This window comes from Lotus japonicus, chromosome 6 (assembly GCF_012489685.1).
Source record: "Lotus japonicus ecotype B-129 chromosome 6, LjGifu_v1.2".
Classification (NCBI taxonomy): Eukaryota; Viridiplantae; Streptophyta; class Magnoliopsida; order Fabales; family Fabaceae; genus Lotus; species Lotus japonicus.
This window is the reverse complement of record NC_080046.1, coordinates 47,355,770-47,383,258: the sequence shown is the minus strand read 5'-3', so window position 1 is coordinate 47,383,258 and position 27,489 is coordinate 47,355,770. Positions and strand designations below refer to the sequence as shown.

The 27,489-nt window shown below is 35.6% G+C and overlaps 3 protein-coding genes and 1 long non-coding RNA gene across 4 annotated transcripts; 3 read left to right on the top strand and 1 right to left on the bottom strand.

Moving 5' to 3' along the window:
- Nucleotides 1-1,253: 1,253 nt before the first annotated feature.
- LOC130721982 (protein MAIN-LIKE 1-like) lies at nt 1,254-3,298 on the bottom strand. The gene is made up of 2 exons (XM_057572571.1): nt 2,386-3,298; nt 1,254-2,292 (listed from the first exon to the last, which is right to left on the bottom strand). The coding sequence occupies exons 1-2, from the start codon at nt 3,115-3,117 to the stop codon at nt 1,960-1,962; spliced, it is 1,065 nt and encodes a 354-aa protein (XP_057428554.1). The 5' UTR covers nt 3,118-3,298; the 3' UTR covers nt 1,254-1,959.
- Nucleotides 3,299-5,314: 2,016 nt separating this feature from the next.
- On the top strand, nt 5,315-7,723 carry LOC130724573 (factor of DNA methylation 2-like). Its single transcript, XM_057575841.1, has 4 exons — nt 5,315-5,484; nt 6,548-6,760; nt 7,105-7,357; nt 7,441-7,723. Exons 1-4 carry the CDS (start codon nt 5,347-5,349, stop codon nt 7,635-7,637), a joined length of 801 nt encoding a protein of 266 aa, XP_057431824.1. The 5' UTR covers nt 5,315-5,346; the 3' UTR covers nt 7,638-7,723.
- A 999-nt stretch (nt 7,724-8,722) lies between these two features.
- Nucleotides 8,723-11,268, top strand: LOC130723662 (uncharacterized). Its single transcript, XR_009014320.1, has 2 exons — nt 8,723-8,897; nt 10,782-11,268. It is a non-coding gene; the product is annotated as an uncharacterized LOC130723662 (long non-coding RNA).
- Nucleotides 11,269-23,194: 11,926 nt separating this feature from the next.
- Nucleotides 23,195-24,581, top strand: LOC130723724 (dolichyl-diphosphooligosaccharide--protein glycosyltransferase subunit 4A). Its single transcript, XM_057574848.1, has one exon. It carries the CDS (start codon nt 23,786-23,788, stop codon nt 23,897-23,899), a length of 114 nt encoding a protein of 37 aa, XP_057430831.1. The 5' UTR covers nt 23,195-23,785; the 3' UTR covers nt 23,900-24,581.
- The last annotated feature ends 2,908 nt before the right edge of the window (nt 24,582-27,489 follow it).

The following is a 27,489-nucleotide window of genomic DNA, read 5'->3' as shown; positions in this document are numbered from 1 at the left end:
ACATAATCCAAGTTAAGCATTGGAAAAGTAAAGCAAAATAACAATACATAATCTAAGTTCAGCATTTCAAAAGTTACACAAATAGTCCTTAATATAGAATTAGTAAAGAACTAATATTAATCTTCTGTTATGTTTGTGAAGCTTCCAGGTGGAGGTGTACTGTCCTTTGGAAATACCTGTATAATGAAAACAGATTCAAATGCTTTGTTGTAGATGTGGAAAAGATTCAAATGCTTTATTTTAGATGTGGAAGAAGATTATCATACCTTGACTACATTGGACAAGGTTATATTCAGATAACAATTAGACTTTCTAGGAGAGAACACAGCGACCTGAAAGCAAAGTGAAGAAACGATGTGATGTCCAAGTTGTCCAAAGAAGCTTAAAATGTTAAAGTTGCCTATAGATTAACCTTTTGGAGAAGCAGAACAGATCCAACAGTTATGTCTTTCGCAAATACGCTTTCAGTGAAGACCTTGTGATGGATACTAGCGCCAACAGTGCCCGTAGGGTCCTGAATCTCAATCTCAGATGTCATGAGAGAAACATGAATATAACATTTTCAGCCACCAATTTCTATCACCCTCCGTAGGTCGTCCTTTAAGTTTAAAAGGACAATTACATTTTTGTGATCCGGTGGAGTTGTACTTGAAGGACTTAGGGTCCTTGTACGGGATATACACACCATGCTTCGAGCACCGCAAAACAATATACATATTTCCACCTTTTCTGGAATAATCAGACCTTCCAGTCACAATCGCATATCCATTGTCCTTCCCAACATTCTTAGCCCATTGTTTAAGGTCATCAACAGTTTCAAATATCTGTACAGTGGTAACATATCATTTTAAAATTAGTAATCAATTCAAGCATCACTAAACAATAATGTCATTATGGTATACGCAATGAATACCTGATCGGACGACCATAAATGAGTGGTATCCACACTTATAGGCTGAACATTATCTTGTTGTTGAAGCAACATTCCTTCACTGACATCATTATCTTGTTTTAGAAGCAGGATTTCATCATCATAGAAAAATGTGCTCGTCATACTGCCTGCATAAACCAATCTGCCACTGGTTAACAATCCGTATAATGAACATTCGTACTAATCCGAGACTATAACTTTCGTACTAATCCGAGACTATAACTTTCGTACTAATCCGAGACTTGAACATTCGGATTTATGTCGAGGCAGAAAAGTTGAAGTGATGGTGGTGGCAAAAAATGAAGAGAAATTTAAATAGTAGAAAATATAAACAAACGTATATATGTATATTATAATGGATGCAATGATACATACCAAGGTGGTGCTGGTTGATGAAGGTTGTTGGTGCTGGTTGATGAAGGTTGTTGTTGGTGGTGCAATGATGGTGGTGGGGGGTTGAGGGGTAGTAAGAAAAGAGGAAGTGAGGGAGTGAGGGTGATCAGAAGTGAAATGTAATGGGGGGTGGTTTGGTGGTTGAGGAGTTTATGCAGGCCATAATGGTGGTGAGGTAGGTGAAGCTATGGAGTAATGGTGCTGAAAAAGGTGGTAGAATCTGTCAGAGGTGTCCGGAAGTTGAAGTTTCATACTAATCCGAAGGATGAAGTTTCATACTGATCCGAAGGTTGAAGTTTCGGATTATATCTTAAAGATTAAACTTCATTACAAGGGTTTGGGTTGTTGAGTGCCAGGTTTTGGCTTCCATTACAAGGGTTGATTATTAGGGTTGATTATAAAAGTAATAGATTTTAAAAATTATTAGGGTTGATTATAAAAGTGAAAAAGAAAAAAAAATGTTAAAGTGAACATAAAGCTCACAAATTATTAGGGTTTAGGGTAAAAGTGAAAAAAAAAAATATACGTTAAAGTGAACATAAAACTCATACTAATCCGAAATAGTAGTGCAAAATACATAGTCCCCTAATATCGTAATAGTAATGTCAACAAAATGCTCATACAACTAATGTCCCCTACTGTCCCCTACCCCGACGACCTCCCCTACCCCTACGGCCTCCCCTGGCTCCTGCCCTGCCGCCCTCCCGGCCACCTGCTTGGCCACCTGCTCGGCCACCGGCTCGGCCACCTGCTCGGCCACCTGCTCGGCCACCTGCTCGGCCACCTGCTCGGCCACCTGCTCCCAGACCTCCTCTCCCAGCAGCGTAAGCAATGCCCTGTGTCCCAGCTAAGTCCTGGAGGATGCGAAGTGCTCTCTCCGTTAAAGCGCGGGCCTGTGTGCCTGGCAACAAAGCATCATCCACCTCAAGTGACAGCTCAAGGACTTCTAAAGCCCTACGCAAAGCAGCCTGAAAGTAAATAATAAAAAAAACGCTGTTAGTAAATCACATACAGAAAACCACAAGTGCATAAAGAAAATAGAAATAAAATTTAAAATTTACCACGGCACTGAGAACAATCCTCCTCTCATCCGGTATGATGAAACAATGAGACACTCTAGCGTACCAATCCATGTAACCGCCCACAGCCTGTCCCTCCTCTATAGCAGGGTCGCCCTCAGGGAACAAGTACTGCACATAATCTGCGAATGCCGCATCAACAGCCTCAGCTGCGGGAGATCTATCCATCTCACTAGGGTGGCGCGGGATCGTCTGTATATACCCAAACTGTCGCATGACCCGCTCCGGAAGATGAGGTCGCACAGCAGGGGGATAGGGACACCGAATGTAGCCTGAGAACAAAGCCCTCTCATCCCGCTGTCGCCATTCCCTGTGGGCCTCATATGGAGTCCAAGTGACGTCGTCGGCCGTCAACTCATCAAGTAGTACTCGCCTCTCGTCAAGCCTAGCATGCCCCGACCGTGACTCTGTCCACCTACGAGCTCTGGGCTGGTCCTCTGTGTAAGCCGGGTTCGCATACCGGCGAACGAGCCTGTCTGGAAAGTGCTCAAAGACCCAGGCCATCAACAGGGAAGTGTAACCGCCCATCTGTTTGACCCCGCTGCGAGAAGACTGTCCAAGCTGGTCGTACAACGTGGCAAGGGCCATGGCGCCCCACGCGAACTCCGACACCCGCTCAAGATTCTGTAGCATGCCGATCCAACGGGCGGAGAATGAGTGCCCCCCACTCTTGTCGGCGAACAATGTCGCGCCAATAAGATGCATCAGGTACATCCTGGCTGCATGCTCGTACCGCCCCTCTACATTACAATGTAATACCAATTATGATTAAGTAAATATAAATAATAGTTGGAAAAAGTTCAGATAATGAATGAAACAAACCTGCAACAGCTGTCGGGTAAAGGTCTCGCAAGAAGCTGAACCTCATAGTCGGACCCCTCTTCACATCAAACTCAGCCATGTACAAATCTGCATCCCCCCTAACAGCAAAGCGCAGGTCTCTGCCACGTCATATCTCGAGGCCACTCCTGGAGTGTAGAATCTCCCACCAACCGGGATGTGAAGAAGAGCAGAGACGTCGTCAAGGGTGACAGTCATCTCCCCGAATGGCATGTGGAAACTACTAGTCTCCTCGTGCCACCACTCCACAAGGGCCGATATAAGCCCTGGATCCGTCTCTACATAGCTGCACCTGACCAGTGGATACAGTCCGCTCCTCTCCACAATCAAGCGGACCTCCCTGTAATTGTCCCCCTCACACGTCATCAGCCCGAGCTTCGTACCAGCAGTGGCAAGCCTCAAATCACCTCGCTCAGAATAACGAGGGTCAGTGGTGCCTAGTAGGGTATGCCACGTCCACGGCGCTATGTGATCCGGGTAATGCTGCAGAAGTGACAACTCAACCGGCCCACCAGGAAACGGTGGATCTCTCTGGAGCGGCGGCATATTCGGATCCTCTACCTCTACATCCTCACCCTCAATCTCAGACTCAGACCCCGACTCCGACTCCGACTCCAATGGCTCCTCAACTGCATCAATATCAAGTGAAGAGGTTGAAGGCTCAACGGTATCGTGGGCAGTAACCTCAGGCGTCGACTGAGGAGAAACCTCCTCAGTAGCAGTAACCTCAGGCGTCGTCGAGAGAGCAGGAACCTCAGTAGCAGGGGCAGGAACCTCAGTGGCAGGGGCAGGAACCTCAGTGGCAGGGGCAGGAACCTCAGTGGTTGCCTTCGGAGCCCCCTTCCTACCCCCCTTCCGAGAAGTCGACACATCTGTATCATGATCACCTCGCCTATGAGAAGCGTGGAGATAGGCACGACGATCGGCCAACTCTTCAGACGATACCCTCTTATGTTGCTTTGTCCTTGGCATAATCTATCAAGAAAAATAAGGAAAACAGATTAATAGCTATGTAATGAGTAATCCACAAGTATAAACAGTAAACTAATGTTATGAAATTTCAATACAATTCAAATAATGTTATGAAATTCAAATGTGAAATCTCAAGTTGGTTATGTCCTTAACCACTACCCTAAGATAGCCAAAAGCATGGAAATTATCTTCACCCCATTCATCTTATCATGAAAAACAATAACAGAAGCAATAGGAGAGACACTACTGAATCTCTCAAGTCCGAATCTTGAAGTCCTGAACCATTCCGAATCTTGAAGTCCTGAACCATTGCGAATCTTCAAGATTCGGAGTACGAATATCCCCAAATTCGCACCTCAGAACCCCAAATACCCCAGAAATCACAATAGGAATGAAATTTCACAAAATCAACTCATAAAAAGGGATTCGAAACCTAACCTAATCTGAAATACCTAAATTTGAAACCCTAAATTTGAAATCACAACACCAACTCATCAAAATACAAATGATTCAAAATACAAATGATTCTTGGTCGTGGATTCCAACAAATTACCTCAGTGTGGTCGGTTTTGAAACACAGATGATTCTTGGTCGCTTTTGGTCGTGATGTGTGGGTCGATTTGGGTGCCTCTGGGTCGCTTCTCTTGAGACCTCCGATAGTTGATGTTCTGTCCCGTTACAAATGTGAATCTGAATTGATAGTTTTGTTCTATTATTAACTGAGTCCGAATTTATAACATTCGGACTAAAACACGGAGGAGCAATTTTGGTTTTTCCCCACTTTTAAATGGGGTGGGAAATCTAAAACAGGGGGTGGGAAATCTAATTCCCTTAGTTGTTTTGTCTTAAGAAACTCCCAAACAAGGGGAGGGCTTCTCATAAGCCTCCCCATTCCCTTCCCTCTCCCTCCCCTCCAAAACTCAACTCACAAACACACCCTTATGATTCAGGTATTCCATTTTATAACTTCTTTAATGTGACACTCTTATTTCTCCTGCATTTGTCTATATATACGTGTGTCGGTGTGTGTGTGTTGGTTTGCCTTAAATATATTATTGGATTTTTTTTAATACTGTTTGCTTAGTTTTCTTCTGTTAAACTTATGCTTAATATTTTCTAGAATTACACAAGATGAGGGTCAAGAACTCTAAGATGAATCATGACATCGAATGTTTGAAGATAGAAAATTGGCGCCTTAGCAAGCAATTGGAGGACAGTAAAGCCCTAAATGATCAACAGGAGAAGAACTTCATAGAAGAGATTCAGAAAGTAAGTAATAGTCAGATTCTGCAGATGCCAGAAAATAAATCATTAGAAGCTTGTCTGGTTTTATATAATTAGATCCCCAGTTTATTTTTAGTATCAGTTTTATTTACTTGCTTGCATTTTGAACTTTAGGCTCTTTTCTCCTTAATTAGAAATGGTTATTTCAGTTACTTATAGAGTTGTAGTACACTCAGTGCCAATTTTGAGCAACACAAGCTGAGATTGAGATGGTTCTCCGAAGTCTTTATAACTTATGTTGGCTGGGAAAAATAACGTGAAATAATTTCTGCTGATGTGGCAGTGATTTGGAAGTAAATTAGTTATAGAATCTCTAGATTTTGTGTATTATAAACTTCCACTTAGATTTGACATGCACACTGATACGAAACTAGAAATGAAATTCTGATGACTGAGATTTCTATTGAAAAAAATGCAAGAGCTCTCAGGTCTTACAAGAAGACCAGAGCAGTTGCTTCTCCTAGAGAAGGAATATTATGGTAGCGCCGCGGGCCAGTGGCTAACCAAGCTCAATTTGTAAATAGATTCACTTTTAAGTGGCTAGTGGTGAGGCTGTTAGACTGTTAGAAGTAGTTAGGGCTGATGAAGAGTTCGAATTTGAGTTTCTCGCCATGACTCAAAGTTGCATAACGGAGCTCTAATACCATCAAAGAAAAATTGACAGAAGAAATGAAATCTCCTTTCATTGATTAAGAATGAATGTGATATTTCAGTTAATATGCACTGATGAGACTCTATTGAATTACATTAGACTCCATTACATGTTATCATATCTCCTAACCTCTAAGTCTTAAAGTCTTGGCAAATTTGAGCGCTCAAATTACTAATTTTAGAAATCAATTAAAGGACAAAATGGAACAGTTAGAGCTCGTGGAAAACCTAAACAGTTCCCTTGTAGTTAAAGAACATCAATATGAACAAGGAATACTTGATGCTCGTAAAGAATCTCTAGATGTGAGATTTTACACCTCCTTAATGAATACTCTTTTGCTAACATATATCTGTCTGATATGTGAATAGATGTAAAGTGTCAGTTTATTTCTTGCAGAGTTTAAAAGACATGTTCAGAGGTCGATCTCAACTTGGAATCAAGCGAATGGGAGAGTTAGATCCCAAACCTTTTCAAACTTTTTGCTCGCAGAAGTACTCATGTGAACAGTGGCAGGATATATCTGCTAAGTTATGTTCATCATGGGAAGAGAATCTGAAGGATTCAGCTTGGCATCCTTTCAAAACAATTGAGGTCAATGTCATTCCACAGGTACATGATTATGAATTTTCACTTTGAATCAAATGGCTATCAACTTTATTTCCTTCCTGAATGTGACAACATCAATACCTTAGTATGGTTATCAGAATTCAGGCTGAGTAATAGTTCTAGAACAACCATAAAAGTTTTCAATGATTTGATTTGAGGCTAATTTTTGTCAAAAGTATAATTTGTAGTTTTTTGATGCAAGAAATGGAGATGCCATGATTAATCTAGTTGTTACTTGTAGTTCCAAATGCTTCTTGCTTTTGTAATGGAATGCCCAATTATAAACCAGAAAGCGCATTTTCCTCATAATGGTGGAGTCATAGATTCTAGATTTCTGATAACTTCAGGTAGTATTTGATGAAAATGACGAAAAACTGAAAGGATTGAAGAATGAGTGTGGTGAAGTAGTATACAAGGCTGTGGAAAATGCACTGATGGAAATGGAAGAATACAATTCAAGTGGAAGATATGCAATCCTTGAAATTTGGAACTGGAAGGAGGGAAGGAAAGCAACTTTGAAAGAAATTATCCAATTTATTATCAGGAAATTGAAGATTCACAAGTTAAGAGAAAGTATTAGAACTTCTTCTCTCAGGCCTTGTAAGTAGTTTTAAATATCATTCACCAATACGTTATTAGACAATTATGTTACAGGATTGAAATTCTGTCTTTTTGTCTAACAGCTAAAAAGAGTGGCAGAAGCAGAACACGGGTGAAAGAAAAGATGTATCGAATGCATAGAAGATCAGAAGAAAGAATTTTTGTTAGACATGAGAACCTTTTTTTTTCTGATAAAATCCATCTGTATAGTTTGCTGCTTTCGAAATCAAACTTGCTGTTAAATTTACTTGTCTATAAATATGTAAATACTAACAGATAGGTTTCAAAACTCAAAACTCTCCCCATGGCCATGAAGTTGTAACACTTGGTGAGTTGGTTGTAGTTGATAACTAACATTTTCAAATATTAACCCATGTTTAGCATTATCATACATATTTATTACTCCCTAGAGAAAAAAAATTCATAATAATTGTCCACATAAAATTTCAAGAAAACATAATTGATATTTTTCCATATAATACCCTATGAGAACAATAAATAAATGTGGAGAGATAATAAAACACTACAAAGGATAAACTAGGATAATAAATAATATGTTTTAAAAAATTAACAATACTACTTCCGGTCCTATTTATAAGAACCAAAGAGAAGAAAAATCTTTGTACTTTTTTTAAGAACCAAATAGAAGTTTGTACTATATTAAGTATTTTTTTTCAATGATGTCATTATTAATTCTAACTAGTAAAATGTGTCCAATTAATTATTTTCTCTCCTTGCCATTCTCCAACACTAGAACAAAGGGTAATCTTGGAAGTTTATGTTAATTTAAAACAAATTTAATGCATTTATACTAATTTAACTACATTCTTAAACTATGTATATTTTTTTTATTCTTATAAATAAGACCGGAGGTAGTATTAATTAAATTTCCTAATATGTATGTTTCTTTTTGACAGTTATTTTAAAGGATAAAACTTAGGTCAAGTTCCTTACCTCCATTCCATCAAGTTTATACGTAATTTTTTTCAAATTTTAACAATAAATTCTTAATAAATGACATTTATTTATAGAAATAGTTGCACATGTGTCATCATGATTGGTAAACTTGATGAAATGGATTTTGCAACGCTTCCGGCTTGAATGCTTGATGCTTTTCTTTCTTCCACCGTTTGGCTTTTTTCCGTTTCTTATTTTCCAAAGTATAGCAAAGCTTAAAAATCAAATGGATCCCCGTGCAAGAGAAATTTCAGCGCCGCTGCTCACATGAGAGAGAGAATTGAACACGATGGTGTCTCTGCGGTGAACACGGAGACTATGAAATTTATATAACAACATGATTTGTTATTAGTTCTTCAGATAAACTAGGCTGAAAAATGTGATGTATGCCTGTTTCTTTTATTCAATCTTTTGATTCTAGGTTTCTTCTGTTCAACTTACTTCACTTATTATGGTTTCCACTTTTATTTTAATTTGTATTTCTCTTTTGATTTTGGACTAGAAGGTGGAAGATTGAAAGAGAAGGAAAGGGAACAGAGTGTTTGTTGAGAGGCGTTCATCAAAATCCTCATCTTCAACACCGGTATAAAATCTTCTTTTATTTTGCTTCTTTCTGACATTTCCTCATCCTTTTCTGTTTGTGCACGTCAAACTCTACACTTAAGCCATTCCTTGAGGCATTATTTCATCAATTACTCCTGGCAAACTTGAAACTCTACACATTCTACAATATAATGACTATGAAGTCTCCAAGCCAAAATTTACAACTGATCAACATTGTATTTACATTATAAAGCATGACCATAAGTTCTGGAGATTGTATATCACTCAAATTTCTCTTCTCCATGTCCAAACTTGAAAAAAACACTCCTAAAACTTGACATCATTTGATAATTTTACTGAACATGAAAAAATATGTTTTGCTGTTGTAAATTGATGTCTCAGGGAGCAGCCATTATTCAGGAACCAGAGGACTCATTAGTAATAAGTTCTAAATTGGGAACAACACCATTTTGATTGTTTGCCTCTTTCACCTATGCTTACTGATAGTTTCACCGTAGTAAGTTTAAATTTGTCACTTATATTGAATTTTTATGTTATTTTCTTTCATAATAAAAGTGTTTCATGCCTCATATAGCTCCCTGATTACTAAATGTGGTATGTTATTGAGATTTGGTTGTACACTGGTAGGTTGCATGAAGCAGTTCAAAAGTTGAGCAGTTCCTCATGATCAATGAGTTATCGATAAAAAAATTAAGGCTTAAATACTCTAGGGGTCCCTGAAATTGTACCCCGTATCAAAATAAGTCCCTGAAATTTTTTTTTCCGATTCCTTGTCCCTGGAATTGTTTTTTTTAATCAGAATAAGTCCCTACGCCGGAGAAGACGGTGGTTGACGACGGCGGTCATGGCGGCGCTACGACCAGGGTGTTGGGCCGGCTTCGTCTCGTCCTCAGGAACTCAGTGGTGGTGGTCTCGTGGGCTGGGTCGTCACAGTTGAAGAGAAAAGGTCAGTCGCAAGTTGATTTCTTCTCGCCGGAATTTATGGAGCTTCTCGGTTTCTTCGTTTTAGCTTTGTTTCTTGCGATTTCTTCGCCCAGATCAGATATATGAAGGTCTAGGAGTGTTTTAAACATGTTATTTCATGGTTTGTGGAAACAATGAGGAGGCAACCACTGTCTTCTCCGACGTAGGGACTTATTTTGATCAAACAAATTTTTCTAGGGACCCGGAATCGGAAAAAAAATTTTCAGGGACTTATTTTGATACGGGGTACAATTTCAGGGACCTACAGAGTATTTAAGCCTAAAATTAAAACTAATTGTGTCTTGATAGACATATGGATATTGTTCTGGAAAAAATACCTTTTTTATGCAGATTTTTTTAAACACATGAATCAAGACACATGGTAATTTGCTGCTCTACCATTTTAGTTCGAGTATTATCTCTGTTTCTATCTCAAATATACCTTTTTATATTCTAGCAACTTATAAATTTCTCTGAATAGTGCGCTATTGAAACTGCTTACTTACAAAAAGAAAGTTGACATTTACTTTTAGTTGAATGAACTTGGAAGGCATGAAACACACATTTTAGCTTTACATTTGTCCAAGAAAGTTGCTGATGTCTAAAGTTAGCACACTTATGCATGCATCATTCATGCGAAGAAAACCATGTGCAGCAATATTCACTTCTATAACTGCTTTTTTCTCCACTACTTAGCAAGACTTATAGTGTGTATCAATATTCAATTTTATTTCAATTTTTTATTGTTATTTCTTTCTTATTGTTCATGCTACATTGTGTAATTTTTTCTTTTCACCTCTTTTACTATCATTCACATGTGTCATATTCTCTTATTCGTTTTCTTCTATGGGAATGAATTTATGCTTCATTTCTTATTTTCTTATTATTAGTTCACTTGCTTTTATGGTTCTATTTTAATGTTAATTTCCTTCTATGGCAGGAAAATGACATGCTAGATTACCTTTTCTCTAGATAGTTAGGTTGGGAACTTGAGATTCTATATCTGGAGAAGACCATTCTATTTCACTGGAGGGGAAAGTTTTTTTCAAGCCTTGGCGCTACCTTTGATCTTGATATAACTCAGGGATAAGCATTAAGTCACTTGCAAAAGTAGTTGGATAATAGAAATACTTATGTGCTTTCATCCAACAGTAGAAGGGTAACGGTAAACATATTTTTGTCAAAAGTACCGTGACATTTCGTTGACCTAACTATCTTTTTAGATGTACAGTTGCAAAATGCATTTGAAGCTGTAATGTAGATGTGATGATGAATACTACCACTAATAGAAGAATTGGAGTGAAGTCATTGTTGAGTTCCTATAGGAGTACTGATGTATTATAGGAAAGGAAGATATGATACTAGCGCATTTGATTGTGCTTTATAGTGAATATGAAGTAAAAAGATGGAAGACTTTTACACTAGCATTTCTGCATCTGACTTTTACACTATTTGGCTTTTACTTTTACTCCTTTCATCATTAGATGCGTTTGAGTTTTTCTTGGCTTTTACTTTCACCATTTATTCTCTATTAGTGCATGGTATGTTTTCGTGGTATGAGTTTTTCTTCATAAACATTTCAGATGCGTTTTAGTTTTTCATGCCATGTTCAGAACAATATCCGTCTTTCCCAAGCTCATATTGTTTGCAGAAGACTGTTATATTTTAGAAACTTTCTATTTAAGTTCATCATGGTAGAGATGAATTTATCCCATGCTTACATCCTCATCGATTTTAATTTGATTAAGTAATCTAGAATGCGATTAAGGATGGACAATTTAGCTTTGATTATCTTCTTTACTATGAAATTAGTTTATTAGTTATTACTACAATGGAATTAATGCATTTATATTCAACTAAATCTTTTCTTCACTGTTAGGAATCGATAAGGTTGCGACGATGATGATGGCCACAAATATATAGTTTGCAAGATTATAAAGGTAGCACATATATGTATAGTTTGCAAGATCATCTATGTAAGACCAAAAACTTGGGATGACCACAAATATATAGTTTGCAAGATCATTTGTGTAAGACCAAAAACTTGGGATGTTGATGATAAAGTTTGAGATTGGGTACACAGTTGAAAGGAACCATGTTTGATGGAAGCATACTAGGAATTGAGCGTTAAGTAGCTTATGTGTAAGTTCTGAAGACCTTGCAACATAGAGCAATTTAAGGAGAAATGATGAAAACACCAAGTGTACAACAAATTTTGGGATTTAGCCAGTCAAGGGCGACAATTTGTTCTAGGTAAGCTCTTCTTTTCTATGTGAGATTCATATGCATATTCCATAGTAAAGTTATCTGGATATCTAAGTAAAAACCTTTTCTTGGCTTAAAAAAATGCAAAACAAATCCGGCATAACTTCAAGATGCATAAACTCTCAAATCAGGCATGACAGCACCAGTGTGAAGCATATTCAACAATTCCTATATTTAAAATGAATTTTATTCTTTTAATTTATGATTCTTCTTTTCGTAAATCTATAAAAATAACCAAGAATATGAAAAAATACACATTATAAACAATAATGAATATCTCCGTGTATTTCACGGGTCACAATACTAGGATTTGAATTAAAACTTCCTGAGTCAAAATATGTTTATGTTTTCCATTTTTTTTTTATGTTTTTGTGCTCAATCAACAATTATTCTATATGAAAACTACTATTACCTCAAAAAAAAAAATGAAAATTACTTTCTTTTTTGGTAAGACGTCTTTCTTTGAAGGAAATCATGTTCGAGTAGAGAACATTCATATCATGTGAGGTTATCTCTCATATGGGAAAGTTACTTCCATTCCACATGAAACAAAAAATAAAAATCTATATGAAAATTACCTAAATGCACATCAAATTTACCTCACATAATTTTCCTAGCTTAATACTCTCATGTATTTTCATTTTTTCTCTCCTTTTTTTTACTCCCTTTTATTTCTTAGATTTCTTTTTACATCTTTATAAAATAGTTTTTTTTTTTGCAAGACAAAAACAAACACATTTATCATGATAAAAATACTTACAAACTAATATTTTCTCATATCTAAAATTAAATTTTATCCTTTATTAATCCATAAATTATCTTTGGCCATTGTTAAAAATACTACACACACCCTTATTAACACCAACCACCCTAATGTGTAGCGGTAGTGAGAATGTAACACACTTTAAAGTGTGTACACATTATGGGATGGTGTCTGTGATATTAATATTAATGTCCATTATCTTTTAATACATATAACAACAATAACACATATTTTAAAATTTTACGCAATAGAAAAATGAATATCCCCCGTGCATCGCACGGGTAAAAAATAATAGTTTAAAATAAAATAAAAGACCCACAAAAATATTCTTATACAGCCGTGTCAAATAATAACTAATTAATTTTTATTAATGTATAAATCAAGTTAATTATACTATACTTACTAGATATAATACTCGTGCATCGCACGGGTTTATTTACAATATTTTTTAACATTATAAAAAATTATTATACTTTAAAGGAATATTAAAAAAAATTAATTATAAGTAAAAATCTGGAGACAATTTTGAGTCTTCTTTGTCTGAATAAATACATACTCAAATTTAATAATTTATTTTAATAATTAGTATTGAATTATTTTTAATAACTAATTTATTTTTTAAATTAAAAAATTATGTAAGTTGAAATATTTTATCAAATAAGTTATAATAATAACAACATATTTAAGTTTAAAAAAACAACATATTTTGTGTGCTTTTATCAACAAAAAAAATTAATTTTAAAATTATAATAAGTTGTAACTTTAATAGTTCTGTCAAAATAAAATTAAATAACGTAATTTTTTTGTTTGTAATTAGCTTCCTCCTTGTTAAGTCATTTTCACTAATATATAATAGATCAAAAAATATATAATTTTTTCCAAATAATACACAAACACTTTATTGCGAAAATTTTAATTTTAAAATTATTTTGTCTAAATCATTTATTAATAATTAATATTAATTCTCGGTATTTGTTCATAAATGAAAACATTACCTAGTTTCATTTTATGAGTGTCTAATTTGTTTATATATATAGGCAAATTTGGTTTCTTATCATTAAAGATAGGGAGTAAACAATACTCCCCCGTTCCTTTTTAAGTGTCGTTCTCGCATAAAGCTCTCCAGCCAAGATAGTTAATTGTTTGGAGTTTTTTTCCTATTCTACCCTCTCACATTCAAGTCATTAAGTCATAAAACTCTCCAACCAAGATAGTGGATTGTTAGTTTTTTTCACTCTCTCTCATATCATTAAACCATTTACCTCCAACTATAGAGGTAATGGGAAAGAGAGTTATTGGGAAAGGAGAATTTTATGGAAAATGTGAAGTGGGGTTATTGAAAAATTAAGGCTATAATAGACAAATTGTATGCTTAAAACATCAAAATGACAGTTAAATAAGAAGAAGAAAAAATCTTCTAAAACGACACTTAAAAAGGAACGGAGGGAGTATGAAAAATGAAAAAGTCATGAGTGTTTTTTAAGAGTTAAATAAGGGGGCTTCATTTCTACTATTGTATTTAATGCTACGGTTCGAGTCTCATTTACGTATGTATATTAAAGAAGATATATATTGATTTCAAATATTTTTTTCTTAATGATTTTTATTAATAAATATTATTTTTACTTAATTAATCTAATTTTTAATATTGTTTACATATAAATATATTTCTTTGTTTTGTTTAAAAAATATATAAATTTTTCTCAATTTATTATTAATAATTAAAATTATAACTATTTTAATTAATACTTAAAAAATTATTTTCTTTATAAGAAACTCAAAAGTTTGTAACAAATTATTTTCATTTATGACTTTGAAGTCTTTCTTAATGTGTTTAATGCTCTTATTGATAATGTGATAAATGCTATTTTTTCAAGTCTCCTTTATATATATATATATATATATATATATATATATATATATATATATATATATATATATATATATATAGAGGATGTATCTTATGAGAAAGGTGATCTTACATGAGAAAATGAGAATAAATCACGACCGTTAGATCTAATCATGAATGGTCTGGATTAAAACAAATTAATGGTCATGTGACTTTTTTCTTTCTCATAAGATACATCCCCTATATATATAGGGATGTATCTTATGAGAAATGTGATCTTATGTGGGAAAATGAGAATAAATCACGACCGTTAGATCTAACAATCAACGGTTAAGATTAAAAGAATTTAATGGTCATGTGCTTGTCACATGATCACTTAAAAAAGTCACATGACTTAATGTTTTAATCTTGACCGTTGATGGTTAGATCTAACGGTCGTGATTTATTCTCATTTTCTCACATAAGATTATCTTTCTGATAAGATACATCCTCATATATATATATATATATATATATATATATATATATATATATATATAGCCTGTTTGGTGGTCAGGACAGGATATGATATGACAGAATAGTAATCATATCCTATTGTTATCTGTTGTTTGTTGCGCCAGCAGAATAGGATAACACTATCTTGTCTCCTATCCTATCTTGTCCATCATGTGTAAAAGTTATCTTTAAGGGGAAGCTATGATAGAACAGGATAGGATACCAGTTATATATTTTCTTTCAGTATCCTAAGTCCAAATTAATTTATTTTAATATTATATAATTTATAATTTATAATAATATTAATTAATAAATATGAAAATATTAATTCAACTAAAATAAAAAATAAGTAAAAATATTATTCGTAAATAGTAAAATAGACTACTTGTTTAATAGTAATTGACTAATTTACTATTTCCATCTCCTATTACTTAAAAATTATTTATCTACTTATATAATAATTTAAATATCAATTACTTTTAAGATAATAATATTTTTAATTTAATTAATTTTTCTTATTTATCGCGTGTCACAATTAAGTGAAAATCAATTGGTTACAAATATTGATTTTTTAATAGTAGTAGATTAATTTATATTTCATCTTCTATTATTTAAAATTATTTATCTACTTATATAATAGTTTATAATTTAAATATAGAGTACTTTTGAAATAATAATATTCTTAATTTAGTTAACTATCACGTGTCACAACTGAGTGAAAACCAATTGGTTAATTGCATAATTTTATTTAAAATATAGGCTATCTTCAAAACAATAAAATAGGCTAATTAATAAAATTTAAATTTTATTTATTTTAAAATATAGACTCATTCATGAGTATGTATAAAAAAATTAAATTTAATAGAATGATCAATTTTCAAATGTATTTTTTATTCAAATATAAATTTGATACATTTTTCCTTATCATATCATGTCCTTATCATGTGCATCTCAAACACGGGATAAGATAAAAGTCTATCTTGCTCTTATTTTATCATATTGTTATCCTGTTCACATATCATATCCTAACCAACAAACGGGCCCATAGATATAGAAAGATAGATAGATTTCAAATATTTTTTTCTTAATGAGTTTTATGAATAAATATTATTTTTACTTAATTAATCTAATTTTTAATAATGTTTACATATAAATATATTTCTTTGTTTTTTTTAATATTTCAATTTTTCTCAATTTATTATTAATAATTAAAATTCTAACTATTTTTATTCAATACTTAACAAATTATTTTTTTAAGAAACTCAAAAGTTGGTAACAAATTATTTTTAATTTATGACTTTGTAGTCTTTCTTAATATATTTAATGCTCTTATTGCTGATGTGATTAATGCTATTTTTAAAGTCTCCTTTACATATGTATATAGATATATATTGATGATTTTATTTGTTTCGAATATTTAATCTTTTATTGCAGATTTGTATGACACCTTTTATAGTTAGTAATGATTAATAACTATTAAGTATTATCTTTTATATAAAACTCAAGTCACTGTGTAAAAAAAAACTCATGTCAGTGGTTGAGATTGTGCTCTATATATATATATATCAAAGATTTCCAACTCACTAACTCACGAAGAGTCCACCAAATTAAATAAAATGGATCTATTCACAAGAATTTTTATTTTACTATGCATCTTTTTGTTGTCATTCGCCCAAGATGATTATTTATTTATTTTTTTTTTTTGAAACTCCCAAGATGATTATTCATCTGGTCACAATGATTTTTTTCTTGAAAAAGCACATGTGACAGTCATAAATAACTTAGATGGGAATCTGGACCTAACCATTCACATCAAGTCTGGAGATGATGATCTTGGAAGTCGACTTCTCCATCCAGGTGGCTCATTTGACTGGAGGTTTAGACCCGCTGTTTTTGGTTCAACATTATTCTTTGGCACATTTCAATGGCAAAGTGTCACTAAACGATTTGATATATACGTTGAGAAAAGGGATAAAGAAACATGTTATGAGTGTGTTTGGCATATAAAGCAAGAAGGACCATGTCTCATGAGCGAGGCCACGCATCAATTAGTATGCTACCCATGGAAATAGTAATTGGGCGAGATCGTTTGGATTCGTATGTCAAGAGTACTTTAATTAAATAAAGAATGATGAATAAAAATTAACAAATTCTATTCTAGTATATATTTAATTTATTTTCATGTTAGACTAATATTCGTATGTTTAAGTTTTTATTTATTAAAGAACTCCATTTAAGAAAAAAAAAATAACGACATAAATTCTCACATAACAAAGTATTTGTAATATCATCTCTATATATATAATAAAAAAGAAAAAGAAATTTTGGAAACCTTGAAAAGAATGACATTTGAGAATATATACTCATCAAAGTTCAAACACACACCGCCACAAGAGAGTATTGGACACATGGTTTTAGGTTGTGTGCATTCCAATTCTTTTTCCCTTTGTTCCGAAATCACATCACTAATTCAACGTAGTTTTTTGTCAACAATTTTGTATTGTATAGTTACTTGCGTTATCTATGGTTTTAGGTTGTGTGCATTCCAATTTTGATGACGTGGGATGTTAGATGCATGAACAATCTTATTTCTTACTAGCTATTTGTTGACCATTTAGTACATACTAGCTACTCCTTATTATAAGATATTTTTTGTGAATTTTTTTTTTTAAAATATGAGTCATTTTTTAATATACAGATCTTCTAGCTACACAGTGCCGGAGAAGACAAGGATGTTATTGTCCAAAGAATAAATAAATTAAGGACATTACTATCATTACAATCTAAAATTTCATGTGTACCACCGTGAGTCAATTTTTAACTGACCCACCAAAAATTTCGTCCTCTAACTCTCGCTATCATAATTCTCACTTTTTTGCTCCTTTGGCCACCAGTCTCCACGGGGGAGAGGGGCACCACGTGACTAATCTGGCTCGGGATACGGTAGTGATGTCCCTAGCCACAAAGGTTTTTATTTTTGACCTCAGAGGGGATCGAACCCGGGCCAGAAGCCTAGGTGAAATCCCTTAAAAAAATGCACATTCACCACTTGTGCCACCCCTTGTGGTTATAATTCTCACTTTAAAATCACCTAGCAAATAAGCATGAGTATTAGTGAAAATATCTTCTCTTTTTATTGATCATTTCATTTGCATCCCATAATCTTCTTGTGTATTATTTTTTTCTTTCTATTTAAGTTAATTTAATGTGATAAATGATCATGCTAGTTTGTAATTTTTTTTTTCCTTTTGCTATTTATAAGGAGGGGAGTGGCAGTTGACTCAGCCCGTTCCTTGTGTAGCGAATAGGGGTGAGCAGCGGTCGGTTCGGTCGGTTTCGGGCTCATTTAGGCCCAACCGACCAAAACCGAGATGTCCATAACTTGGACCGCCACCGACCGTTGTTCATAGCGGTTTTGTCGGGTTCGGGCCATGTCGGGTGGCGGGTTTTGCGGGCGGTTTAGGCCGGTTTTAGCTTCACCAACATCAGATCAATGGAAAAAATTGAGAATAATTACTGAACATGAAAATACAAAGAAGGTGAACCAAAAACACAAAAAAGGAGAAGAGTTATTGATAAAATATCACAGAGAAGAAGATCCAAGAAAACAAGAAGAGTCCTTGCTCTCAGTCACCATCGGAGATAAAAAGCTTTCATCTTGCATGCAAAGTTTGTAGATCTCGCAAGTTGCAACAGAGGAAGATCCAAGACAAAGTCTCAGATTTTTGATGAATTGAATGACCTCTGATCTAAGATGAAGAGCAACCAAACCTCTAAATGAGCGGCAAGACTTTGAGAAGATGAAGAACTTCGTGAAGAGTAAAGCAATGGAAGAGAAGAAGGGGGCGGCAACGACGGCGGCACTTTGCTTCCTTCAGCCGCCTGTCTTTTTATTTTTGCTGCTAGGGTGAGTTTGAGAGAAAAGAGAGGGGTTAGAAAGGGGGTGAGTCTGATGTTGTGTGTATAATATAATATTTGTCATTAAAACACTAAAAAAATTATTCTAATATTTTATGTCTTAGGGCTCTGCATCATATTGCTAGCTGCTAGCATAGGGGATAGTAAAATATAATTAAACACTGACAAAGGTTGAATATGAGAGCTAGTTGCAGGAGAGCTAGCTAGCTTTTGAAGTTCAAAAGTAATCACACTGCCCAAAGTGAAGTCTAGTGTGTGAACTGTGAAGTAGCGTGAAGGTCACACCTTCATTTAAATATTATTCGGGTAGCTTCGGGTACCGAGCATAAAAAAACTGAGCCCGCACCCGCCCAGTTTAAGCCGTTACAAACCGTATTTTTTAACCCGTGGACCCGGTAACCCGCCCAAATCCGCCCGTTTCACTTTTGAGCTTACCGGGTAAGTCGGGTCCGGGTCGGTGGCGGGTTGGTGCTCACCCCTAGTAGCGAAGAGAACGAAACTGTGAGTCATCTTTGGGTTAAGTGCCCAGTCTCAAAATGTTTCTGGTTTACACACTCTCTTGGCCTTCGTTTGGATTCTTTTTCCTCCTTATTTGAATTTCTCTTACAGTTCTTAAATGGTGCTAATGTTTGAGCAGTTTTACGGTGGCAAGTTGCATCCTACGCCTTGTGGGAAGCGCGTAATAAGGTTATTTTTTCAGGAAATGTCGTTCTTGTGTGACGAGGTGGTCAAGCGAGCGATGGGGCTGGAGACAGTGGAGGGCTTGATGGAGAAACCCAGCGTTCCGACATCGGTCTAGTCTGCGAGTTAGTGTCGACCAACCCAGGGGTTCTTCAAAGTCAATTTTGACGAGTCTTAGAGATTAGATTCAACGTCGTGTATGAGTATGGTGGATAGGAACCGTGATGGTTTGATTCTTGCAACAGCAGCAGATGTGGTGGAGCGGCCGTCATCAGCTGTTGAAGCAGAAGCTTTAGCGCTCCGTTGGTCAATTGGTTTGGCGATTAATCTTAGTTTTTGGCGGGTTTGCTTAGAGACGAACTGTCTCAAGCTCTTCCAGTTATGAAAAACCTCCGGATGGGAGAAATTATTTACTACTATCCTTGGTGATTGCTTTTAGTTTTGTCGTTCTTTGGATTTTTTTTTTGTTCGCCCTTCTATCAATATTGTGGCAGACTTTTTAACGAGGAATTCCTCCAACTTTAATATATTGCATGAATTGTAAAAAAAATGATAATGCTAGTTTGTACTATTATTTTTTCTTTTATTATTTATAAGTTAATTTAATACGGTAAATGATAATGATAGTATTTCTTCTTGAAAAGGATAATGGTTGCTGAGAGAGATATGATAATGGTAGTTTTTTTCTTTGTAAAAAGTAGGGTTGTACATGGGTTGGGTTGGATAGATTTTCAGCCTAATCAATACCCAAACCGATCAAAACTGTTTGGGTTGGGTTTGGTTGGATTTTGTGAATTTTCACCTACAAATCCGAACCAACCCAATCCGACAATCTTTGGATTGGTTTGAATGGATTGATTGGATCGTTATATTAAAATAAAAATAAATCTAAAATATTGAAAAATATTAAAAAAACAAGTATTTCAAGTCTCTAACATGCGATTACATCATAAACTCATAACTACTGTCAACACACATCTATACAACAACACATAACTAAACAAATACTTCAAGTTTTTAAATATGACAAGTAATTACAAACAAATTAGTCTCCAAGTCTCCAAGTCTCCTAAAAATAACTTAAATAGTATGACTTCAAGTCTCCATAAATTACATACCCTACTAGTAGGTTAGGTAAAAATTAAAATTATTAAAAATATATATTAAATAATATATTATTATTACATGATTGGATTTCGGGTTTGGTTGGATGGATTATTACGAAATTCGATATTCGATCCAAAGATGATTGAATCGTAATAAAATCCATCCGATAGACCCGTTTGCCCAATCCAATCCGCATTTTTACCATTGGGTTGGATGGATTTATTGGGTTGACCCGGCCCATGTGCACCCCTGTTGCCATAGCTTGATCAGTGAAGAATCTATCTCCAGATCTACATATTGTTCTGCAGAAGTAGCCTTAAGCGAAAAGGATAATGGTAGTTGTTAGAAAGAGAGAAATGACACTGACGCGATACGTGAGCCGCAATGCAAAATCTGTGTTGCTATGGAAATTGGAAAGTGACAAAATGACCTATACTCTCTCTTGCCCCCTCAATCTTCGTTTTCACCCTAACCACACAAACACTGACCCCAAAATAAAAAGTGCGTGTGTGTGTGGGTTGCATCTACCGTGTGTCAGCTTCAAACTAACGCACAGTTCTTCAGTTTTTATTTTTGTGTGAGTAGACACAAATACCCTCTATTACTAAAACAATTCCATACTTCTCCTTCACTGTGTTCTAGCACTTTTCCAGTTTTTGTTTCTCTCACTGTCGGTGGCCACCAAAGTTGAAGCTGGATTTCAACAAACCAATAACTTCATCCCCTTCACTCACTTTCTCCCTCCCTGTTTCTCCCACTTCCGCCAGAGAACATAGCCACTGCAACACATAAGCATTAAAAAAACATAAGCCTCACAAAAAATCATTGTTCATGTTCAAAACACAATCACTCACATGGCATACAAACATATATGCAAAGTTTCAACCTTTTACACAAATATTCACTAATACTTACAGATCTTTTAAATTAGATCAATTTCTTTTTCCCAAAATCGAAATTTTGAGATTTTTTCTGGGTGCGTGAATCACTATTTAGATCTTGATTTTTTTTTTCTCACGCCTCAGTTCATGGCGGTGGGAGAAGCATGATATCGGCGATGGAGAAACTCCAAGTCTGGTAGAGGTGAACCTAAAGATCGGTTTTTTATGGAGTGGAACTTTGTGGCTCGGGGACCGGAGGTGAATGTGGGAGTGAGAAGGGGATGGGGTGTGGAGGGGGAGTGATGGGGGCTGGAAAAGGGGGCGGGGAGGAAGAGGGTGAAGGGGTGGATGTGGGGATGGAGAGGGCTAGGAAGGGAGAAGAGGTTGGGTGGAGGGGGTGGGGTGGGCTTGGTGAACGTGAACCTTCTCCGCCTTCGAACGGTGGTGTTGACGTAACGAAGGTCGTCTCCGGCGTGGGCTCTGTGATCAGGTAGGGTGGTGGGGGTGGGGAAATTTGGGAAGGAACAAGGGTGTTTTTCGTAAAATAATATATATTTAACAAATGAATTTTTTTAATGGTAATTGATCTAAACCGTTCAAATTAAAAATATCAAATCTAATGGTTCAAGAGTAAACTGAAGTACCGGACACACGGTAGACGAAACCGTGTGTGTGCAAGTGAGTGAGCAAACATTCTCTATAAAAAAGTATACAAAATTTGTTTTGTGTGTGTGTGGGGTCCCATTAAATCCGGAGAGAAAGACATATATAAGGAATAAAATGTAAAGACTAAAGAGTTTATTTTATTTTTTATAAAGTTCATAAAAAGATTATATAACGAATAAAAAGTAAAGAGTTTATTTTATTTTTAAATTTTGTTATTTTATTATGAACTGAAAACCAACAAAGCATCACTCTGTTAATGTTTAGGTGCCCATTAGGGTGGTCATTTTTATTTTTAATCCATTTATGGATCAGGCCTAACCACCGTCAGATTTAAGCATCTAGGAATATTCTATTATTGAACGACTAGGATTGGATGAATGCCAAAAGGCTAAAAATGTAAATGGACAACTCTAAGGTCCTCTTTTCTTCTCCTTTCTTCTGGAAACAACAGAGCCCCTTCTTCGGTAATCAGTAGAAGGGAACAATGTTCATGTATGTATTTTATCATGTTTATAATTAGCAGATTTAAAAAAAAAACAGCAAAAGAATCTGATTATTACTTTATATATATATATATTTTTTTATTGTATTACTTTATATTTTTTATTAACGTGAACAGTAATAATTTTCATATTTGCAGACAAAATAAGTCAATTTCTGTTTTTTATCCAATTTTAAAATCACAATTATTTTTTTGAAATAAAAAATCGCAATTATTATAGGTTGTATGAGAGGTACTTTTTTAAATAGGAACTGCAGGTGGAGACTACAGTGTCTCCCATTTTATGGTATCCACCGGTGTCCCCCATAATTTTGATTTGAGATTACAATTTTACCCTTAAGCATCCTGGCGGTTTACAATCTCTAGTAGCTTGCTCCCAAAAAATTTGTCTCCTTCCTCTGTAGTTTCTTCTTTCTTTCCTTCCCCCTTCACCCTATCGCAAGAAATCAGCAGAGGTGTGTCTTGTTCCGGCGGAATCGAAGGTGGAGCCACCGATCTGGGTGCCGGTGGCGTGATCTAGAGTGAAGCCATTGAAGGGACCCACCAGCTTCTAGCAACCCATCACAAACCGCCGATTGCCACGTCCTGAGGTGAGGCGTGAGGCGTCCGGAATCGATGGTCGTCATTGACGTTCGAGATCAAGAGCGTTTTACTCAATATTGTTGCTGTGTCGTGGACGAAAAATGACCAGGCTTAAACAAGAACCAGACAACATTGAAAAATGAAAAGAAAAACCAGGTAGAAGCAGAACACAGAGCGAGACCTAGGAAGAAGCACGACCTCAACACTCGCCACCGACGACCACCGCGTCAACTCGATGATTGATGATCAGGATCTGGGTTTCTTTGCCAATTTTCTTGGCGTCTTCATCTTTGTGTTGGTGATTGCATACCACTATGTCATGGCTGATCCGAAGTTTGAAGGAAACTAGGAACTCTATGCAGTTGGAAAATGTAATATTTCATGTTGTAGACTGAGATGCTTTGCAAATGGGAATCGATTTGATACAATTATGAACTTGCGATCGGCAATGTGAATGTTAGTTTACTGTTAAAACTTATAAATACATCAAAGGATCATAAAGCTTCAATTTTTGATATGCCCATGTGTGCTTGCATAAGCTGGCTGTGTTTTGCGGAAATTTTGAAGCTAGGTGATGTGCTACCATATTTTGGTGAAAAAAAATGAAAAGAAAAACCCAGTCATTGAGAAAACAGATCTGGGTGCTTGGCACCATCCAAAGCTGGTTGTATTACTAAATCTGAATATAGCAGAATAAGGGGTGGGGTGATGCCGTGATGGTCATGGAAGGTGGAAGAAGTCAAAGGTTTTGCAGCATCGTGGGCGGAGAAGGACCAGGTGTGGGCGGAGCTGCAGAGGTGGTTGTGGGCATTGGGAGGAAGAAAGAAGTTTTTTTTTTTTAATTGAAGACAAAGTTAGGGTTTGATATGGGTATTTTGGTCACTTTGTTAATTTAATCTTAACCATTCAATTTTTTAAATATTATATCAATGGTGGAAATTAAATAGATTTTCAGTGTCCCCATTTTACTAAAGTTTTTTCCATGGGGGCACCGGTGAACCCCATAAAATGGGTGACACCATAGATTTCTCCGGAACTGCAGGCCCTACTACTTTATAAGTACCAAGAAATACTTAATAGTTAATTGTATATAAAAAATTATAGTTTACCCGTTCTGCATATCTTGGAAACAAACACAATCAAATGTTTAATAACAATAGCTACTCAGAGTTCAAAAAAAAAAACAATAGCTACTCACTACCTTCTTCTCGTACTCCGATGTGGGACATCATTCGGTATGTTCAGCTCCTCACTACTTTGTCTATTTTTCCGAATGTGGGACTTGTCACAGTGCTACTATATATATCTAGACTTCTAGTCCAAGTTGCTCTTGGGTGCCTTAATTTTTGTTTTGTTAGTCTACTCATCCAACTCAACATATTAATCCTCGCTACACTTGATTTTTGCTCATGTTATTATCATTTCACTACCACGATCATTGCCTCTTCTGGTTGGTGCATCTTATTAGCTTGTTCACTAGAGTTGAGTGTGAGCACTTTTCACTGCTGGACTCCACGGTTGTCTTCAATAAGCCCAAGTGATGAGAAAACGGACAAAACACTACACCAAAAATTAACAGTAATTAAGCACAAGTGATGATAAGTGAAGAAATGAAATGCCATGCATCGATCAGAGTTGTTTTATAATGGTTGTTCATTTAGCACAACCATGCCATACAAGGTGGATAGTAACACAATGGTAGAGTAGGCAAGGTTCATTCTTCTAGTTACTTAGTTAAGAAGCCAAAATGAGTGCATGTCAATCCCCAACACCAAGTTTCGTTTTCTTCCCCCTTTGTTCTGCATGGAGGAGTCGGTGAACACTTGTAAAGCTTCCAATACTGAATGTTTTCAGTCAGTTTATGGCTTCAAATTATGGCAAAGTTTTGATGGATGCAAATAACACTAGCTTATGGATTAGTGATAAGGGATTTGAATTACATCATCATCCTCTAAATTCTTCTCTGTTCCAGATTAGGAATTCGGGGAAATGTTTCTAAAGACACAAGGGTTATGGGAAAGGGTTGTTGGTGACAGATTATGCAGATTAAACGTTCCATTCACTGCTTCATATTAAATCTCAGATCATCCAGTAATTAACTATCAGAAAATCCTGAGGTTAATTGCTTGGGTATTTACCATATATTCCGTGAAGCCAATGGTATGGCTGATCATCTTGCAAATTTTGGGCGCAATAGAAGAAACAATCTATTAAGAAGTTTGAGGCATAGGAAAACAGATAGGTTATTTTGTGTCCTGTATGGGATAAATTGTGTTCCTTTTACTTCGTATTTTGAATGAAAGTTTTGCCTTTTACATGCAACTGGAGAAAGTTCTCCTTCATTTTGCAAAATTTTTATGGGTTTGAAGGCAATAACTGAGTTCTCTCTACTATGTATTGTGATAAGCATGTTTTGTCAGTTAAACAATCAAGGATGATTTTGCCAAACGTGAAACCAAGTAGAGGGGGTTTGAACTGATCGTTGGGCATCAAATTTTGAAATGCCAAATTGCTGCAAAATAGATCTACAGCTTGATCAAGGGTTGGAGGTTAAGAAACAAGGAAAGGGGATAGTATTATCATCATTGACAACATAATTGGTTAAGAAAATAAAATAAAACAATTAGGCCTAACAAGGCTTTTAAGAAGATCAGATCATAAGGCTATAATTAAAAGGGCTATAATAATAGAAAACTTGCCAAACTTAAACCCCAAACTTTTTTTTTGGTAAGTTGGAAAGAAAACACAACAGACAGAAAAAGTAAACAAAACAATTATCCTAGCTCCAACAGATGGAGAATCTCCCGCGGAGGAGAAGCCCCGCTTAGCTAGAGCGTCAACAAGCTTATTTAAATCCCTGGGCACATGCTGAAGTTTCACTTCCCATTCTTTGATGAATCAAACTTCTAGCTTCATACAGGAAGGAGACATAAGAGTGAAGGTTGAAGAACTGCATCTGAGTAAGACTCTGAACCACCGGCAAACAATCAGATTCACAGATAATTTTACGAGCACCAAGTCGATAGGCTAGTGTAAACCCTTGGATCAGAGCCAACAACTTGTTGGTGATTTTAGTATCATCAATGGATTTTAGTAGTAATGTGATTTATTGAAGGTCGATGCGATTATGCGTTAAACTCGGAAACGAGTTAGGGTAGTGCGGAGTGCACGTTTGTTGAGCCAACGCATAATTGACCGCGATTAGATTGCGGGGTTTCAAGGGGCGGAGCCCCTGGCTGGCTGGGGTCCCGCTTTTCCAGTTTCTGAAACAAACTCCTTATAAAGGAGTCATTTGGCCTCAGTTTGATATACAGAAAACAAAACCGAGATTGCTCTCTACATTCCTGATCTGTTTTCATTTGCCTGAAGCAGATTGCTCTTCAAGAATTATCCCAACAAGGATTTCGTGAACCCAGGCAAGAATTTGGTCGAAATACTTTGTTCGGAAAGTGTACAAACACGATTTTCGAAGTTATCCAGGATTATCATACCCAAATTTTCTAACACAACTCAGCGAGAATAGCTTACCCACTACCTTCAAAACTAGAAAAGCCAAGAACCCAGGGACCATTGTGATCGCGCAAGACCCCACCACAGCTCATACACATAGACCTCCGGTTCCAACTTTGCACACTTAAATTAAAAAAAAAATAATCATATTTATCATATTATAGTTGTATAACTCATAGCCATTACGAATATTAATTCCAACTGTCACAATTAATCATACTAGTATTTAGCCCGTTTACCCGTGCGATGCACGGGGAATTTTCGTTTGAATTAACTACTAATTATTATGATTGAGTTTAGATGAATATTGATATATCTGGAATACTGCAATGATGTAGTTACTGATTGTAATTATTTTGATATTTTCTATCGATGTTTATACATGTCACCTTCCGTGTGGAGATTATATGGACAGTTTTCAAATTTGTA